The 21,172-nt window shown below is 40.6% G+C and overlaps 1 protein-coding gene across 1 annotated transcript in view; it reads left to right on the forward strand.

Annotated features, from left to right (window-relative positions):
• The window catches only part of LOC117217255, a 162,866-nt gene extending 155,376 nt beyond the window's left edge, over nt 1–7,490 (forward strand). The window contains exon 14 of the mRNA XM_033464728.1: nt 493–7,490. Within this exon, the coding sequence (XP_033320619.1) occupies nt 493–2,689 (2,197 nt within the window). The 3' untranslated portion in view covers nt 2,690–7,490. The remainder of the gene's footprint in view (nt 1–492) is intronic.
• The last annotated feature ends 13,682 nt before the right edge of the window (nt 7,491–21,172 follow it).

Raw genomic sequence — 21,172 nt, forward strand, 5'->3', positions numbered from 1 at the left:
GTTCATCATTTTACACCTCTTCTCCAGAAAAGAAAAAGAAAGAAAGTAATAAAAAGACGTGATCACACCCAATATCCATTCGATACCGAACCTGTAGGCTTGTTTTCAGAGTCACGATGTTGTTTTCTCTCCTGATTTGTAGATTCCGCATGCGTTATCGTGGTCGATGGAAATAAAATACGGCGTGGTGGTGGCTCATTCACCTCTCCGGGCTCCTACGATGCCAGCAGCCATATTCCCCATCCTCGCATATCGCAATATCCGCGACCACACAGCTCAACAACCGCATAACTAATCCTACCCACGTACTTGGCTCTTGGTTCTTTCTCCATATGCTGCACTATTCCGCTCTCTTTTCTTTCTTCTTCGTCTTTCTTCTCTATTCTCTGTATCATCTCTTCTTTTTTCTTTCTATCTTTCTCTCTTTCTCTCTTTCTCTCTTCCCTTCTCTTCTTTTTTTTTTACTCATCCCGAGCCCGCACGAAAACGCAGACAACGACGAAGAAAGCCGCGTGCCGATAGAATAACCGAAGCGGTGAAGCAACACCAGAAGGACGACAAGCCCAACAACAAGGACTGGGAAAACGATTCCTGGAAGACGATACCTAGGGACGAGAAGAGTTGGCATCTTTACAGAACCGCGATGGACATTTGGGCGGAGGCGAACGCGAATCAAGGCAACGAGAACGGCGAGACAAGGTACCAGAATCGTCATTACGACACTCAGGAGCGCAAAAATGGAAGGGACTTCTCTGACCGTGGTGCGATGGAGAATGGGCCGACAAGAAAATCAGGAAAGAAGAGCCAAGAAAGATCGCAGAAAAACGAGTACGATAATCGCGGTCGCGGTAATTCCAATCACAAAAACAAGGTTATGAGCAACGAAGAACCATCGAGAAAGTCCACAAGGAGGAATAACGAGCAAATGGAACAGGATCGTCGAGAATCGAAAAGAGTGAAGGAACACGATGAGACGGAGGAGGACGAGATCGAACTGGAGGAGGAGGAGGACGATACCTACGTTGGCAGGATCGATTACCAGAAGTACGACGGTAAGAAGTATTACGGGGACAGAACTGATGGTCAGGAGCGCAGCTCTCGTCGCGGATATCATCCGGTTGCTCAGGAAGAATCAAAATACGAAAACGAGAAGACATCGTCGGCCTCGTCCTCAGGCACCGACGACGAGAGTACTATCACGATCCCGGAGACTGGCAGGAAGGTGGAACATATCGCGCAGAAACTAGAGCAAACCGCGCAAAAGTATGCTCGGGAGCATAGCCCACCAAAGTTTATAGAGCGAAGGAACGATTATAGAAGTTTAGAGCGTAGAGAGGAGAAGCAACCTCCACCGCCGTACGAGAGGTATAACGACTGCGATAGGAGTCGCGGGCCGCAGAGGTTCGAGCGAGAAAGGGAACGATACTTGGATAAGTCGCCCAGTGCGGCCCAGAAGACCTCTACTTACGAAAGAGAAAGGACTTTCGAGAAGAATCCCGATAGAAATAGGAATATCGAACGGGCGTCGAGTCGCCGCTTCGAGAGACCGAGACCGCCTTCCGAAGAAGCTCCTGAGAGGCCAACGGACCCCCGTAACCTTTATCGAGAGCGTAGATTTTCCGACAAAGAGGAGGCGATCTATGGCGAGACCAGATACGTCAGAGAAAACGTGTCAGTAGATAAAGAGCGCGGATACGAGTCGAACTTTGAGACGAAGCTGGAAAGGACGAAGGTGATCGAGAGGCACGGCTATCAGAATCTTGGTCAGAGTAATCTTCAGAAGTTCCAGAGGAACGGGCAGCAAATCTTGGAGAAGAACGATACGAATAATAACACGTTGAAGGACGATAATCGCAAACCGCTGCTCCCAAGACAGACGACCGCTGTAGGGCATTTGATACAGACAGGTAGAGCTTTCGACGTCGACTCCAAGAGTCCGAAACTCGTGAAGAGAACAAAGTCCTTCTGGAGGTTCAGGAGAGATTCCGACGTTCTTGAGGGTATGGCACTCTGGCAGCACAGATCATTGGTCGATATTCCGAAAATGATTAAGAAAGAAGCGAAAGATGACGCGAATTCAGACGACACCAGCAAGCAGAATCCAAGTGACAGCCCCAACTCTCGGCAAAGTTTGGAAAAAAGGAACAGCGACGTGACCATTACCAACGATTCGCAGCACGAAGAACCAAAACCTGCGGAAAGAATTCACGTGCCCGAAAAATCCGATTACTTTGAGGATTTTCCTACGCCGGCGGAAAGACCAAAGACTGTCGAGAGGTCCGAGTATCGAATGCATCAAGAGGAGAGGTCTTACTTTATGGGGAACGTCTCGCGGAAAGCCATAATCGAGAAGGAGCGAAAACGTAGCCTGGAAGCTAAGCGTAACATGATCGTGGCCGAATTGAAGGAAAATAACGAGGCCAAGAGGAACGAAAGGAGGAAAAAGTACACGGACGACGAAGATGGATTGACGCAGAACTTCAGCGAAACAGAGGCGTCCGACGAAGAGTCCACGTACAGTTGCATCGTAGTAAAGGATCAAACAGTGGCGGAGAAGACTCTTCTTCCCAGGACTAAACTCCGTAGGGATTCCGATCGAGAAAGAGATAAAAATACTTGTGGACCGTGGTACGATCTTTGGGGAGTGGACGCCTCCGTCAACAAGAAGAAGAAGAAGAAACAGCAATAAATCTATTAAACTCTCTTCTTCGTTCGGATCCTCCGAATCGGTATCATTGTTTGAGTCCCTAGCGGTCTCCATGAAAGAGTTCATCACGTTTGAAAATTTATTAACGTTATACCGTTCAACAAAGTTCTGAAAACGAATCAAGTCTTTGCACCATTTCAAGACCCGATAGAAACGAAACCGATTTCGAATTGGACGAGCCAGTTGTGGAAGAGATAGTTAAGATACGATTCGTTTAATAATTTCGTCCTTAAAAGATCGCTCGTTTTTAAGTTTGTCATCGCATTCCAATTTTATTATCATCTCCACCCTCGTATACCCGATTTGCACCACGAATGACCGTTCGCAAGTCTTCCACGTAGCGCTATTCCCATTGCTTCTTGAAACGTTGAAGCCTGTTTTTATGTTTGCAAGCATAGTTATACTGTTTTATTCTGCTTTCGTCGACGCTTGTTTATGATGAAATCAACGTGTTGACGTTAAGCGAGCGCATAAAGTAAATCGAAATGCGACCAACGATTTTACACGCGTTTGACAAGCAGTCTGTGACCGCGATGGAGAAAACAATGTTACGGATGATGTTTCAATCGTAACTCTTGTTGGATCCATCGTTACAGAACACTGCAATGATTCGATGATATTTTACTCTTGTAAATTCTTGTAGAGTCTCATAAATTATTAAAGTCTCGAAATAATTTGATATACATGTCGGATAAGTTTCACGCCGAGTTCACAAAAAATATAAGTAGCAAATCCAGAATCAAAGAATTTTTAAAAGAATCTATATGTTCATTCACGCTCTGGTAATTCTTTAGCTGAAACACGAGTAAAGAAGTTTTAAAAATGTATAATACGTTCGAACGATCGGAATTAATCTGTCAGTTTCCATAAATCGTTCCTGTCAATGACCAACGAACGCATAAATAATTGCCCGTTGCCACGCTGCGCTTAAAAATGACTGTGTAAACTAGTTTCTGCATTAATAACATGACGATTCGAGTTTGAAACTTTATGTCCACGTATTCGTTCATTACCCGTGTAAATTAGTTTCTGGTTCCCGTTGAAACGATTTGACATGCGGTACGCTGTTGCAACATTCAATTGAATTCAATTTCATTCCCACGGTGTTTCATTTTGATATATCGTGAAAGATGTTTACTACGTCCGCTGTTTTACGTATTTTTAGCAAAAGTTATGTCACAGTCTGGTGTGGTCGTATATCAACGCATCCAAACTTTTTCTCGCAATTTTAAGAATCTTCGTAAAAATATTTCAACGTGTGTGTTTCGTTCATTTTTTCGTAGCTCGAAGAATTCGTTTGTGCACCTCGTATCTTCTTTCATCGCACCTCGCCGTTACCAATTGATGAAATTTGTATGCTAAAAGGTGTGTTGTTCGTGCGATACACCAAAGAATGTTCACATTTAGTTTTGTGTTTGCGCTTCGCATGAAATATCGTGTCAATGTATGGACAATATCGCTGTACGTTGCTCTTTGTTTTTCCATAATACCGTGATACAAGTTTATCGCCAGCAATCTGCAGATTTTTCGAATGTTTTCTACAGTTTCTCTTTCTGATTGCCGTATAAAATAACGAAAATAGCACTGTTAAATTTGTGAAGCAATCGCTTGGAAGCGCGTTGTGAAAGTGATTTCACAGTACGCTTCCAAAGTCCCAGACAGTTCGATCTTTCTAGCTTAAAAAAGAATTTATTTAACTTCCTACTTCTGCTAGAAATTCTTAAATTTTCATTCAAGAACTGTTTGGATTATATATTGTACCATTTTATCGATCAAACTTTTAACGATCGAACAACAGCGCGAACAATGCGACTGATAAAATTTCCTTTGATTATTCGATTCTTCCAGGACAAACATATTTGCAACGGTAAAACTACGCAAAACGAAGACGAACGATCGCTCGGCGCCAGCGTTGTCATGAGATAAACTCTTCATCTAGATTACTTTCCTCGTATGATGTTAGATGTACCGACAAAGGCGGTGCCCCTCTGTTCGAGGGACAACAGTTCCTTTCATGAAAAAACTTCTGAAGCGACTGCTTCGTAGATTCTTTTTTTCGCGGCGTGGATGTCCGTCCAACGAACACGTCTGACTTTAATCCTCTATGACTATCCTTTCGAAGAGCGAAGAGATAGATTCACGAAGCGATTCCTTCGCTTCGTACGATTGAAATTCGTTCAGTCAGCTTTTTTCTGAAAATTCTTCAGCTCGTGACATACATTCAGAGATTTTTCACTGCGATTCGATCTGTCAATCTATCGAATGCTTATAACACGGACTGATGATCATAGGATGATTAGGGACCATTATGCGATCAATAACGATAAATTTTTTATATATCAAGCTTTAAGAGCATTCTCTCATAAATATGAGCATTTTTTACGCATCATAGAGGATTGAAGAATAGTCCTCCGACTAAAAAGGACCATAAAAATGTCAACTTCGTCCAGGTAAGACGATCGTCATTTATCTTCTGTATTTTATCTTCAACAAATATTTCCGCCATTCGTTTCGAGAAATATTAATTACTTTTGTAAGGTAGTTGCGTTTTAAAAGTTATTTACATTCCTTATGTGTATTTTTTCTGTCCTATATTCTTTACCTACAACCCGTATTTCGCGCGTCCCGGCTTGTTACCACTCCTTCCCCAACCTCGGTCGAAAATCGATTCGTACGCAACTATTCGTTATTTTTATCGGGCCCTCGATACACTCGCGCCAGTAACGGCAGTTTGTTTCCGGGCAAGTTAATCCCCGATGCCGCTTCCTCTACTTCGACGACTCCGTCGCGCCGTCACGGAATGAAACTTTCATTCTAGACGTCGTAAAGCTGCTTTACGTTCATGCCCGCACGGGTTAAGGCTCGTAAAATTTCACTCCTCATTTTTTTTCCTCCATCCCCCTTTCCTTCTCACGCCCTCGACTCTTGTCCACCGCGGCTCGCGCGCTTCCGCGTCGAGAAGCTTTTTCTCCTGCGGTGACTGTCGCCGCTTCTTCAACCTTGCTTGCCTGTGAAAATAAACCCCGACGAAAGAGAACCGAGCACAAGCTCTGCTTCTTCCTATTGCCGTTGCGTGCGTGAGATCGTGTATCGTTGAGAAGAGGAAGCGTGCTTTCGAGTTTCGACTTTTGTTAGCTCATCGTCCGCTTCCGCGTCCCGAGCCCCATTCTGTACCCTTCCTTTCTTATTTCCGTTCTCTCGGCTCTCGTGTTTGTTCCACGAGTCCCAACCATCGAGAACTACGATGCTTACCGTCGTATACATTCGTTCCATTCCGATACAAACATTTATCCGACAGATATTATGACGTATGATTACTTCGATTAATATAGTACGATAGGTTTGTCCCGAGGAAATATACTTGGCGACGTGAGGTACGAATTTTTAAGCTGAAAGGCTCAAAAGACACTTGGAGTTTCGTAGTTGTAGAATTTTGCAAGCAGCTCTGTTATTTAGCCATTATTGCAGTCGTAAATATTATTATTCGTTTATTTTGAACAGAGTGTATATGAAATTGTTTCTTCGAAGGATATATCGTCGTTCGTTTGTACTTACGTAAAACAGCTATTCTAACTGCCTATCTATATTAAACTATACAAGTATTTCTACTTAGACATATACGCATGATTTCGATTCTTAAAGTTCTGGAAATTTTATTCTGATAGATTTCCCATGATATTTTCTGTCGTTAAACTTTAGGTATTGACCTTTATTCACCGATATATAATAATCTGTAAATATATTCGTTTTTGAATTAGCAAGTTAAACTTGTGATAAGTATACGTAGTTGCGTTCGACCCGATACGTTTTATATTATTGCAACGGAGTAGATCGCGCGATAATTTTGGACCGTTTTGAAACGAGAAAACAGGGAAAAGACACGAAAATATCTAGCAAATAGAGATACCCAAAAGACGCCATTGTCGTGGAGAGCAGAAATCGAAAGATCGTCCCGTATCGATAGAAAACTTTTACTGCGAATTTTATCGCCGTACACTGCCAGGCATTCTGATGTTTTCCCATTTCCGAAGAGTTTCCAGGGAGTCGAAAAGCTTTCGAGTTCATCAAACAAGATACGACAGTCGTAAAGCATCGATCAATCCCTATAAGAACACTTCGAATCTTTCTACATTCCAGCAATGGGAAACTTAAGTGATAACGAATAGAACACGGTCATTCCTAGGTGCCCTGATTTTCGTCACACGTAATTGTACATACTATATCACACATCCACGGACATGCATACGTATTATCGTTCTTCCACTTTGACAAAATATTGTCACTCTCTGTCGCGTGGACAGAGAGAAGAAGAGACGTAATAATCTTAGAACAGGGATCTCGAGATTGGTCCTTCGAAACGCAGCCCGTTTTATCTAAATGTTTGCACCGTCTCTCTCTCCCCACCATCATCAATTAATCGAACCTGGTGAAATGCACTTTGAACGATAATAATCAAATTCTAAGGCTATAACTATTCCCTGAATCGTAGAAAACGTTGTTAGAAGAACCTTTCGCGATTCCACTAGGATGGGATGCGCGTGTCCTACATCGATTTCGGGATCTCTGATGTAAATTATATAGTTTCCGATGGAGATACGAATATAAGAAGGAATAAAAGGTTTAGGGAAACTTTTTTTGTAATTGCGTTAGATAAGCTATGCGATAAACGTGCGAGTCCAAGAAGAGAAAGAAGATGTTAATATATTATAAATACGCATATACCGGCGAAAGTGCCGGATGGTTAGGGGAAATTTCACGAAGCCGGCTCGTTTCGCGAAAAAAATTACGAGTTCGAGGGATGATTTCCAAACGGAGGAACGAGACGGGTTCGACTGGTCACCTTCGGTGACATTTTTGGGTAGTCTAGGGAAAACAAAATGATGAAATTGTTAATAAGAACCATGTATACATGCATATACGTTATATATATATATTATTGTTATTATATTAACGTTTTTTGTGCAACCATTGTGTACTATTATTTATTTCAATGCAACCCTGCCACTATTTTACATTATTTTTGGACTGTCACGACAAAATATTCCTAGTATTCAATAAATTATCGTATTCGATTCATTTTTTAATGTCAACGAGTAACTCATGGCGATTGCAAACGATTCGTTTGGAAAACGACTAATATGTGCATATTTTTTATCAGTGTTTCGCACGGTAGGTATCTTTGAATTACGATTTTATTTTAACAATAAAAATTTGATTCGACGATATGAATTCGCGATCTATTTTCCTTATCGGGGTGCACATTCTTTTTCATTTAACGATTTTACGTGGTTAGTTTGCGACACGTCAGCAATATTGTTCAACGAAACGTATCCTGCTTTCCAATCACGAAGAAGGAAGCTTATCGTTTCGACGCAATAATCTCATAGGTGAGATCAGCAGGTAGGTATCTTTGTACCGCAATATCGTACAGTTAAGACTGTTAGACGTAATTTATTTTCACGAAAGTAAAAAGGAAAATGTATATCTAAAAATCAGAGAGAAAATCTCCTGGACATAATAATTCCTATACATATGTATATACAAATATGATGGCTTATGAAAGTATATGAATACTTACAGACAAAACACCAACTTCACGAAAGTATTTGACCACCTGTACATCAATACAGACTCAATAGGCAACGATATATCGTTATCAACTTTTAATTCCGTGATCATAAAAGCACCTAATTAAAAGATGATATGTTTTACAGGTTAATATTCAGTTAATATTCAGTCAACATTCTCTCGGATCCTAATCTGAAATAATTAGTCCAACCTAGCATCTCTAACATACGATCATTCGCTACTCACATTCATATCAAATTCCCCATTCCCGCACGATTGTTTCTAGATAAGGGTTATCGATTTTCCGTCACTCGCTGGCAAACAATTCTCCATAGAGCGAAAGGGTTAAACACGTGTGTACCGTTTCACGAACTATTCACAAACATTGCATTCAGTCTGGTGAATCAGGCGTAAATCTGGCTGCAAAAGTAGCCTAATTTACTTTTTTTTTCGACCTCCGGGGAATTGTAACGATTAAGCCGGTAACTCAATGGGTGCTGACGTCGGGAAGAGGGAGACAACGGGCCAGATGATTAAACACGGGGAATACATTTGTTTCACTTTCGCCTGGAGGAATAGGCAAATACGCGAAATTGTACTCCGCCAACCGATCGGCTGATTGATTCCAGCTACCACGGGAAAAATTTTCTCCATCGTACTAGACTACAAACCACGTTGTAAAATGGAATACACCTGAGTTTCTAAAAACAGGTGTCAACCTGAGAAACTTTTTTGTTCGTCGATCCATCAAAACTTTCGTGTATTTTCCACGGTATTCCTGAAAGGTGAAACGAATCGATTATTCGAATGAACGAACGGGAGATTAATTATCGGAACGTAACAAATTGTCGACGAACTGAATGATCATATTATACGGATTATATTTTATTATAAGACGGAAATTTTATTAAAATCACCTGCTACGAGCCCTTCGAATTTTTAATTAAGACTACCCGAAAAAAGAAAGATCCAGCGTACTCGCGATGTTTTAACATTTTTCTCAGACATAAACTTTTTGACGCTGGACTAACACGATACGAGCGAAAATGAGCAAAAATTCGCAGCGCGATTAAATCCCTCGAGTTTTGCACGCTGTAAACGACAGGTACGCTCGTGTAACGACGTTTGATCCCTTTCGCTGTGAAGAGTGACTAAAAACGAAAGACCCAAACAGCAAGAATGAACCAACAAAATCACGGATATTGACGGATCAGTGAAAATCGGTGATTAGCGCTGTCGTATTAATCGACGTAGTTTCGTAACCGTGATATCCAGCAGGCCTATAACGTGTTCATTACGTGTGGTACACGTCGAATTGCCTTACCGCTGTTGCACGCCGCTATTTGCTTTACTTTGAACCATCAAATTCTGTATCCAGGTTTTTGGCGTATGGAATGCACCAAAGCCGAGCGTATTTGTCAAGTAGTTAATTATCATTCGCATAGCCCTGTCCCTTTTATTTACGGCCACCGGTGGATGTGTTCCGGATCGACGTGGCGACCAGTGTAGTCGATGAGACATCCCTATCATTATTACAGAGCATTTAATTAGCTCGCCGATTTTTCAAAACAAGACTCGTTCCGGAGGAAGCATCGTTAGAGAAAATAGAGTCACGGATCTGCGAATCGATCGATGAAAATTGTGTTATACCGTGAGAGATTTGATTTTCGTAGAAATCGGAGGCGGGGACTCGCCTGGCAATTACCAGAGGTATTGAAATCCGATTAACGTCGGCTCCATTGTTTATTGCGATTCGGACGAATGGCAATTTTGAGAAAGGTAAGCTTTATAGCGATTTTTTCAATTCTGGCCACTTGAATGATCTTTGTAAAGTAAACGGATCATTGAGTATCTTTCTCGATCCCTTCGGTACAAGTTTCCTACTTTGATTGTAAGTGGTCTTAGCGTCAAATTCATTTTTAACAGATATAATGATTGAAAGCGAAACGAAACTTCCGAAGAATTGAAAAAGCAAAGTGTCATTCGTAAGGAACTTTAGGATCAATTGAAAGAATATAACAGTCTTAGCGGTATATCATTACAGATGTATTAATAACACAGATTGATACAAATGCCTAAATGGTGCTCGCGTTCGGAAAGTGTTTCGACAGCAACGCAAACTTTTGATATATAGCGTGTTTAATGGCAATGTACCTGGCTGAGTCAGTTATGAATATGCTAACCCGAAAGGCTGGATATGTCGAAGCTAAAACCAATTTCGCTGTTCGTCCTCTTTTTTTTTTTTTTTTGCAACTAAAATTCTGGAACACGTCCTGTCGTTCAAAAAATGACTGAGACGGAATGGATTAAAAAGAGTCCGGGCTTCTTCTAACATTCATGCCTACTTACCATCCATACGCTATCCAAGTACATTTTCCCAATATTCCTGCACTACGAGGCGAATGAAACGAGAAAAAAACACTATACGAAGGAGACGAGGAATAAATTTTTACACGCAATAATCTACTATTAATGACATAAAAACGGAACTTCTGTTAAAAAAAAAAAAAAAAAAAAGGAGAAGGGCGCCGAAATTCGCACTAAAATTCCGAGTAAAAGCCAATATAAAATGGCCCTTGCGAAGAGCGTAAAAAAAGGGGGGAAAAAATATAAAATTGCATCATAGACGATATTCTCGCTAACATATTCGATATTGCGATTTATCGCGGTGCCCTTAAAAAGGTGGACACGAATAGGATGGGCACGCGAAGGGGAAGAAAAATCTCGTTGCTCGACGCATGTGTCGCCCTCCAAAGCCTCGTAAAAAAGCTACCCTAGATGCGTTTTATTGGTCTAGGCAGGTAGGTGGTATACACAGGCGTGAGGAACCGGGAGTTTCGCTTTTTTCGCCGCAAGTGGGGTTGCAAAATGTACACGTGGCGTCCTGAGATAACGCACGCTTAAACAAACAGCGCTACGGAAAGTTGTCTGGAATCTGTAAACAAAAAAGGTTCACAGAGTTTCCGCTTGTAATATAGAAACCGTAAAAGTGATACGTGCAACAAGGAAGCAACCGACAGAATAGAAGGAAATCCTACATGTTTTTTTTATATTCAATCGCGAAAAGGATTACCTGTAACTTTATCCTTTTTTACGACACGCTACCGGTAAAATGAAAATACCGTGACACGTGTTCCGGAGTATCGACTCTAGATATATCGTGTCGTAAAACTTGTTCCCTTTCGTGTTACCGTGAAGATACGAAAGCAATGAAACTTCTTACAATTTACTACTATTTTTTGAATGCACAGCTTTACCACCGTTCATTGTATTCTAGGATCCGAATCGATACGTAGTTTTACGATGTACATGCAATGCTGTAAAGTGTACAAAATAAACACAATATACAAGTGTAAAAAATAAACATGCATGAGATTTTGAAATAAACATTTGCATAGAAATAGATCTTGTACGAATTACCTTTTACATCGAAATCTTCTATTCTAATTGAATTAAAAGATACTTCAAAATACCTATGTTCTTATAATTTGAACCTTTTCTAACATTGGAGAAATATACAAGAGAATATGTTTTCTGAAATTCCAAATTACCCGATTAATAACAAAATAGATACGGAGATGCACATTAATCAATATATTCTAAATTTAACTATCATCTTTATTTTACGATTTAATTTACGACTAATTTGCGAGCATAATACAAAACACGGAACATAAAATATGTACCTTAAATTACATTGAATCGTGAAAATCAGGAACGAACGTGTTAACGCAACGAGATCACACTATACAATAAATCTAAAACCCTTCCTGTAACTCGCATAATCTTCGTGTAAGCACACTTTTTAGCCCACCCGACGCTTTTTTTTATATCTTTGCACTTGTTAACGGATGAACATTAATCACGTGCGCGAAGACTGGCTCGTTTACAGATTTCCTTCGTTTCCTTTCGTGCGATCTGCTTCGGAGAGTCTCTACTTCCTCGAAATGAAATCACTTTACGCGACTGTAACTAATGCAAACAGAACGTATAACGTTAGCTGAAAATGTACGTGAATCGCGCAGCCGTTGTTGAGGCAAATGTGAAAAACTTCCTTCAAATGAAATAGAACGTTGCAACCTCCGTGTGTGGCAGTACAAAATTTGCTTCACGGAAGTTGCTCTACATTTAATAAAAGGAGTGTTAGCTCTGGCCACGGTCTATAAAATTAAATTTATGTTTTCTGCAGTCTGATTTACACGGCGATGAATTCTGGCTGGATAATTCCATGTTAATGTTAGCGCAGACATGGCAAACAAAATAAATTTGACAAATGTACGAATTTTCCAAAATGAAGGAGAAGAGATATAAAAGAACGTTTCTTTGCATTCCATATTTTACAGTGAATGCTTTAGCGCTCGGTCGAAAAATTTCGTAACCTCGATAAATTCACGACAAGATTAAACACGCGAACGAGTAACGACTTTTAGTAAAAGTTTGTCTATCTCGCCACCTGATGCTAACAGGATTGTGTCCGCTAAATTTCGCGTACAATATTCACACGGAACAAAGTATAGCGTTACGTGCTTATAAATTATATTTCGACGTTGGCGAAATTTGAATCGTGTTTATCATGCCATCACAACTAATTACGCCACTGCTCATCGAACTGTTTTATAAATTATCTACACTTTGGCAGAAACTGGGAACCTGTTCGGCCATCGAATACTATTTACGAGTTATTCAATGTGTGAAATAATTCTCGCGCAGTTATAACGTCCACCGGTATTTTCCCGGAATGGAGAAAAATGACAAATTTCGCGCAGAATTTTTCCGTCCTAATAAACTTTCGAAAATTACAAAGCGCGCGGTAATTCGTTGAAAAGCAGAGAGGTAGTTGTAAAAACAATTTGCCAGCTGTCGTTTCGTGCTCACTTGTAAACAAGGGAACATCATTTGACCGGATCAACTCTGTCTGTTCCAAAAAGCGCCGGTCATTCAAAACAATCAAAAACGATCCATAGTCACCCTATTGCGACTCGTCTCTCTCCGGTTAGTCCCTCGAAGAAAATTTATGCACGTATACTGTCGATGCCGTGTAACGTCGCGTAATGGACGTTTTCGAAAAAGCGAATTGCACCGGGCGTCGATACGCGGCCGATTTAAATATGCAGATACAGCCAGTGATCAGGGAAAACGGTCACTTCTCCGCCACGGCCAGAAAACTGACAAACGGGGGGTATCCAGCTTTCGCACACCGCGGCAACTTCATTATTTTGCCTGTCAACCGTCGGCTGATAAATCCCTGAAACGTGACGGCGGCGGCAGATATTGCGCGTTTCGCGGTCACGAGGACCGCGACATCCGCGCGCACACCCTATCATTGAAAATAAAAATTTCACACTGGCTCGTTAAAGCTTATCGCGGCCGTGGCAATAATTCCTCGACACGAACGAAACGCTCTGGCACGATAATACGCCGCCATTTTTATGATAATCCCCAGCACGGGCCGGAACCCATCCCTGATAATTACCGAGTAATGGTTCTCTTTCAAGTTTTTGCGAGGCCAAGTTCCTTGGCGAAATGGCCTCGGAGTTGGGAAACTAAACTCGGCGACGATTTCGTGCATTCCGCGTACCCACTGGATGCTATTTCTTTTTCAATTGTGCGGCTTTATCACGTCCTATTGTTCAATTTACGCGCTAATGGATCGTTCTCTTAGGAAATGTATGTGTAGGAGGATAAGTTATCTTTGTGACATTCGAGGATAATCGTGTTAAAGTTTCATCGGTTTTAATATTTCTCGTAGTATCAGTGCTTCGTTTCCGTAAATGTATGTGGATATATAGTTCGTGAGGATACGTTCGTTATTTTCTCACGAGGTTTTAAGAGGTATATTTTAAGAAAAAAGATAGGAAGAAGAAAGGAAGGATTAACAGGAACGAAACCTAGGGAAGAATTAACAAAAATATATCCACTGATAATTTAATCATATATTGTGGCGCGTGCCATATTCATATTTGATGAATTTCTGGAACAACTTACGTGTATGAAGGAAAGGCAAAAAGGCAAGTTTAACTTAGGATACTTTTAAAAAGATACAACTTGAGGCATTACGGTAATATGCGGATATTAAAAAAAAAAAAAAAAATACAAGTGAACCTTCAACGGAACAACACTTGTTTAATTACGGAGAAACTTCTTAGCCGATTAGTTTTGAGATCAAACGGACAGAACGAAATTGTCACCGAGAAGTTTTGCAGAGGATTTAAAGTGGCATCGTTTCGTGTATAATTTACGAGCGCGCGTAGTTGGACAACCGGTAGCGTCCCGCGAGTAAACGTGCGGGTTTGTCTCGATTATTAACGCCGGTAATTCCGTTTTATCGACGATTGCCACTCTCGAGGCGAGACCTGGCATTCTCCGTACACTGCCATGAAAGGCCCCATGAGTAATCTGCGGATGCCGGCTAATACAGTGAAATATTAAGTGAGCTACTGGCCAGTAGTTTTTCTAGGGATGCCCTGTAGCTAATTATGGTCGCAAAAGAGAGGCAATACCCTTCGTTAAATCTCGTTTTGCTCCTTTATCCACGTAATAGCGAAATCCTAGATGAAATATTCGAGAACGCGAGAAAGCACCAAAGACCTGTTAATATTCCTCCACTGCTAGTGACAGGCTCATCATTAACTATTGTTGTCGAGTTAAAACGCGGCGTTTATGGTTTATTTTATTTTCGTCGCAGGTTTCAGTTAAAGCTCTGCTGGCATATTCTATAGGGGATCGTAAGAGCAAACATAGTACAATAAAAAGTTCATAGACGTTTTATTAAAAAGTTGTAATTAAAATGTGAAACCTGATGTAAACGCTGCAGGTGTAATTTCGTTTCGAAACGTCGATTATCGATACAAACTTGATATCGATGCAGTATTGAATTCATCGTAAACCGAAAAGTTCGTCGCGATTTTGTATCATTTCGTAACGCGTAATATTGGCTCGTTTAATGCATTTCGAGTATGCGTGCCGTTCATAATAATTCTGGCAATATTCGAATGAAAATGTGCGAATCACGAAGAAAAAAGCATAAAATCACAAAAATACTAGTGCATTAGGATTAAAAAATTGTATATTGGTATGGGAGCTGTTTTTCATAACAGGAGGATATAAATTCGGAGACCGAGATGATAATGAAATTCCAACCAGACCACGGGACGAGAAATTTTCACAACTGCGTTTTCCTCGAAATTTAATTAAAATTTTTGTCTGCTCGGTTCCCTCGTGCGTTTTTCATTCCGCGCTCAAGATTTCCCTCGCTTTGTGAGGGAAATTACCAGGTTAATGGGAGGTTTCAGTGACGAAAATGTTGCGAATGTTAGCTGTTTCGGATTACTATTCAAGAAACCTAACTTATCCTTTCGTTCCTCGAACAAGAGCAGACAGAAACTTGAGGGAATTCATCTGTCGCCTTCTGGCGTTAAAGAAGGATCGTGTAAGAGGAATCAAATTTCTCGTGTGGCTTAAAATAATCCAATGGTCGTTTAACAGTGTGCTCGTTAGGAAGCGTAAAACAGAATTAAAACCGTTCCAAGCCGACAGGTTTCGCGCGAAAATCTCGTTTCTCTCGACTTATGACAGGGATGCTCGTTGCAACTTAAGGAGCTCAGACGCGTAATGCCTGCCTCTATTCGTGAAGCACGGCCTACGTGAACGCACTAAAACGAAACATTCTCTCTTCGAGCGAGATAATTAGGCAAAGCGTGAGCAAGCAAGCTATCGGTTGAAAAGAGAAACTCACTCTGCTTCTAGAGTTCTCTACCGAGAATACTCGCTCTGCCTCGAGAGTTTCTCTTTTCAACCGACAGCTTGCTTGTTGAAGAAAAATCGCGAGAACTAATAGCGTCTAATGCGTAATATAGTTCGTGACTAAGTGGCACAACGACGCTGAAAACGTGGATCGTTCCAAAAGATGTACTTACAATTTATAATGTTCAAACATTTACCAGCGTGTTTAACAAATGTTCGCGCTTAAACTTGAAAAAATAATCAAGAAACTGACTTTCTCTGGCTATTCTATTTACCACCATTAAAGATAATACGATCTTACCTGAGACTCTGAATATAAATTCGGATTTAAAGACACATCGATTCGCAAAAATGCCCTCGAATCATCGTCAAAGCACGAGAATTTTGGAATCAAGTTTGATACCAATGAAGTTTCCAAGTACCGATTACATTTTTCAATTTCATTTGAATTTGTCCCTGAACGAACGCTATAGGATACGTTCAAATTTTCATTCAGTCGCGAATACGAAAATCCAGATAATCAGAAAATCCTGGAGTCGAATCGCGACAGGCAAGGTTCGCGTCGTCAGTATCCATTTGCACAATTCGTATCCCATTTGTAGAATAGAGGCAGATAGTAGACTCCTCTTCATTAGTTCAATTAATTCAATCTGTGCGGAAATACTTTTCGCGGATACATACTTCGTACCCCCGGAATCGCCCTCGACGATACCTGACCCTTCCATTAAGGGTATTGAATTTCGACTGTGCGTTTTGGCTCACCCCCCGTAGTCCGAATTCCAGTAGCGATCAGACTATCTGGACCATCCGATTCCAGCTAACCAGATCCGTTGAGACACGATTGTACCAGCGTGCCAGAGGTGAACGTCACCGCGAGGGCTATTTTCCATTCGGTGTCGAATAGGAAATTCGATCGGCGGGGCTGAATTCGCTCGAACTGGGAGCATGTTTAATCAATTGTTACTAGCAGCACAATCGGTCCCTTTTCCTTCATCCGTGGAATCCCACCGACACCTCAGTTCCTTCGAATTCTACCTTGCATGCTTGCCTCTTTTTGCCCTCCACTCCTTTGTACATGCTTGCACTGCTTCGACTGTTAAGCGTATAAGAGCAACGTTCATTTCCATTTATTTGTTTCAAATGCAAAAAGAACAATTAGAAATCTCTGTATGGGAAAGGAAAAAATAAGTCTGAGTGACTAGCGCGAAGAAAATTCAGAGAATTTTAAATTTCAAGCGCTAAACTGCACAGAGCAACTCTTTGAAATATTGGAAATATTTTTTTGAAATATCACGTAAGGGAACGTATTGGAAATATCACAGTTGCGTACGCGAAACTAACGTGTTGATAGGAAATCAAAGTGTCTAACTAGGATTCCTATTACCCTGGGCGTTTTGACTGCCAGGGTTACCCTCTTGTCCCAGAGAAGGGGCTGAAAGCTTGTACACGCGTGAAACACGCAGGATCGCGGAAGAGACAGGTGAGTGGCGTGGCAGACTAAAGGCGAGATTTGAGGAAAGCGATTAGCCGACATCCTGTCAAATGCATGCATCCCGTCCCGGTTGTCGCCTTTGTAGCAATCGACGCCGATAGCGCGGGAAAATTAATTGAAAACCGATGTAGTTGCGAATAGTTCGATTAATTTTCCACAGGTAAGTGGCAACCTGTGTTACTCGAGGACGCGTAATTTGCATTCAATGCACTGATAGTAAACGACTAAACGCGAATGAGAAATAATGACATAAATATCAAATAATTCTTGAACGCCCAGAGTTCTTATTTCTTCCTACTACCTTTGACCATAGCCATAGTGGAATCTTCTTAGAAGTAGAGAATAAGAAAAGAAAAATTGCAGAAGAAGGATGAAACTTTCCCGAAGATCGTTCGTTGAGATGTCCATTTACTAAACATTCTTTGGACATCGAGGAAATTAACATTACCAATTATTGTAAAAGCTTGGAACTGTAGCGGTACTCGACAGCAAAGATTAACTCTTTTTCCAATGGTTCGTCGGTACGTGCCACTGTTGACAGGCTGTTTACGAAAGACCGACGAAACATAAGCAAGACCGCGATAAAGCATAAGTGCCTACAGGCCTAATGAGCCATCGATATCCCTACGGTCCTTCCACCAAATACTCTGAAGAAGTACAACGAACGCGTACGTGGTGGGGATATCGAGAGGTGACAAAAAGAAAAGAAAGGGATTAAGAGATCAGTCGTGATAGAGAATCGTAAACGAGCGTCGTAAGCGAAGAATCGAATAAATTGTCGTCCCCACGAATCGCGAGTCGGGACTTGTAACGAAGACATTAGTCGAATTAATAAACACACTATTAAATAAAACGCCGAGTATTTCTTTGGCACCTTGCACGTCCTACCACCTCAAAACTTTGCCTATTTATTCAATTTATAATTTGAATTCTATAAGGAAAAGGTATTAAAATTTCCAAGGTCTTGCTGTTGGTTATATTTTTCTTGTAGCTGAAAATCGATTAAATAAGGATCGAATTATGATTGAAATATAAAAATTAATTCTGAAATTGGATACTGAATGGTCCTGGAATAATTTCGTATTAAACGACACAATGGCAATTGTGAAATAATCATTGTTTGATGAAGAGTGGATTTGTAAAGTTACCGCGATATGAATGCAGATTAATATGCTATTGAACGTTCCCTCCTTATTTATTTACGTGTAGGCTATTTGACAGGCTAATACATCAAACAGAAACTAATTATCTCTTGACTAACAAATGTAATCGAGTTAACTCCGTTTAGTTATAATTTAGAGATTGAATTGCTATTCACTTCTGCTAATTTGCTACTACACTAGCTACTGCACCGCTATCTGGAAGTTTCGAACTACGAATAATTAATTGCACTAATTGACGTATTCTATACTTCACAGTTTATAGTTAATATCTACTTTAATATATGTATATGTATAATATTCGACCTTGCGAGCTCGTTATCTCATTTTCGTAATGAAATATCCTGTATTTTACCTGATATAATATTTTAGAGAAAGACGTATTAAAGTATTGCAAATTTATTTAATAAAAGCTTTCTTTATACACTCAAATTATTCTGTTTTTACTGTCCGATTAACGTGTTGCGAAAATTGCACATCAGTACGCCGAATTTCACATCCCTCGATTACTGAATTTAATTACTTTTGATAATCAATTATACATATAAGTAAATTAATAACAGATAACGGCATATAGATGTTCCTATATAAATAGCGTCGGAATTAAAACAAATATCAAATTAATCTTTGTTCGTATGTAGAATTTGTCGATTTCTATATCAATTTTGAAGCAGATATTTTTAATATTATTATCCACTCCAAAAGTCACGTGAAACTGCGATTTTGACACCGAGTTCAAAAATTTTATACACTTTAGATACTATTGATAAACGATGTATTCCACTAAAGGATAAGGTAGACTCGACAATTTAAAAGATGATTTACGACCTTAGCCAAGCTTACCGCACGCTGACGGGAATTTTATCAGCATCGAGGACGCAACACCTGTTTCAAACTCTTTTAGAAAAAAATCTAGCGAGAAGCTTCACAAACCTAACGTACAAGAATTAAAAGTGCCCTTAAGATTCGAGTTTAAAGAGCATCCATCGATCATCGGGATGTCACAGCTCGAAACGAAGGCGAAACTCGTCATTTAAAGCAACTGCGTTAATTAATCACGCGCACGTGCCCTACGTCAAAAACGGCACAGGCATTCCAGCACGTCCGGCGTTATAAACACGGTTCGGTTAATGTAAGTATCGTTAAACGAGGGGGTTAACTGACGGCATTTAGATGAGCGTTCGGGGGTGGTTAATGGCCGCGCAGATCCGCGTGACGAAAACATACGCTGTGACTACCAAATATATAGGTATTCCCGAATCACGACGAACCGATGCCAAACCAGTGAAATATTTTCACTGGAATAAATGTAATGCCGACAATTAAGTTGGGGCAATGGTGAAAACGATCACGGATCTGTGACGGTGTGTTTATTCGACGGCAGCAAATAAACGCGGGGCATGTTATTATGCCACGGCGATATTTCGGCATCTGTTCGATCGTAAAACATTTTCGAACCCGAAATCGGCAACCGGTGATGATTTATCGCGCACGGTGTCAGCAGTCTTTGAAGTCACGCATCGAGGGTTGTTTAGCCGCCGCAGATTGATTAATTGTAAATTGAGGCGTGCATTGACGCGATCGTAAGGGGCAGCAGTTTTTGCCATTGATGGGCGATTAATAGAGGGATCCAACAGTGTTTGCATCATTCGCGTTTATTTTAAAAGGAACGAATGATCGCAAGGCTGCTGTGCAATCGGGGTGTGCATGTTCTGTTTCATTTGAAACGAATAACTTTGCTTTTATGATGGTGCTTTACCCATACTTTGCCAAATGATTTCGGAAATCGACATCTAGATCATTGTGCGAATCGTAACATTTATGTGGAATGAATCAGAGGTATTATAACTGCTTGAAATAACGTACTCGTAAAATCAACTAGGAGCAAAAGTTTATAACTTTCGGGGATCGATGTATTTCAAGAAGAATTACCAATTACAATTTTTAAATGCACAAACAAAGGGACGAATAAATTGTATAGATATGTTAAATGAATTATCTTTAATCCCAACATTCTCTGCTTAAAATACTAACAGCCTAACTATCTTCCTTTACGATGGATTTAAAATTTTATAGAACCTATCTCGATATAACGCCATAATCAGCAGGCTTCGCATGGACTCACGCGTGAGGTTGCATCTAAATCGCGACTTTCACTTTTTATTCCCATTCCTTGAAAATTTCAACCCTTCACCCGATTGCGGAACGTGATTCTTCAAGCCATGTGCTCCACGGCTTGAGCGCTCCGTGGACGTGCCCACTAGCAAAAAAATACATACATGCACGTGTGCTCGAAGACAAGGATAATCGAATGAATGTTAGAAGACGAAAGAGACACTCGACGAAGAATTGCTTGGCATCCGAATCGTGGATTATTCCGGAAACGTTCGAATTCTCCAGCAGCCGGTGGTTGGTTAAAATAGGACATTACAATGCTATCTGTGTTACCGACCAACGTACGTGAAGGGAACGTGTACGCAAGTGTAGTCCATCGATAGAAAA

Source organism: Bombus bifarius, unplaced genomic scaffold (genome assembly GCF_011952205.1).
Source record: "Bombus bifarius isolate JDL3187 unplaced genomic scaffold, Bbif_JDL3187 scf7180000007975, whole genome shotgun sequence".
Taxonomy (NCBI): Eukaryota; Metazoa; Arthropoda; class Insecta; order Hymenoptera; family Apidae; genus Bombus; species Bombus bifarius.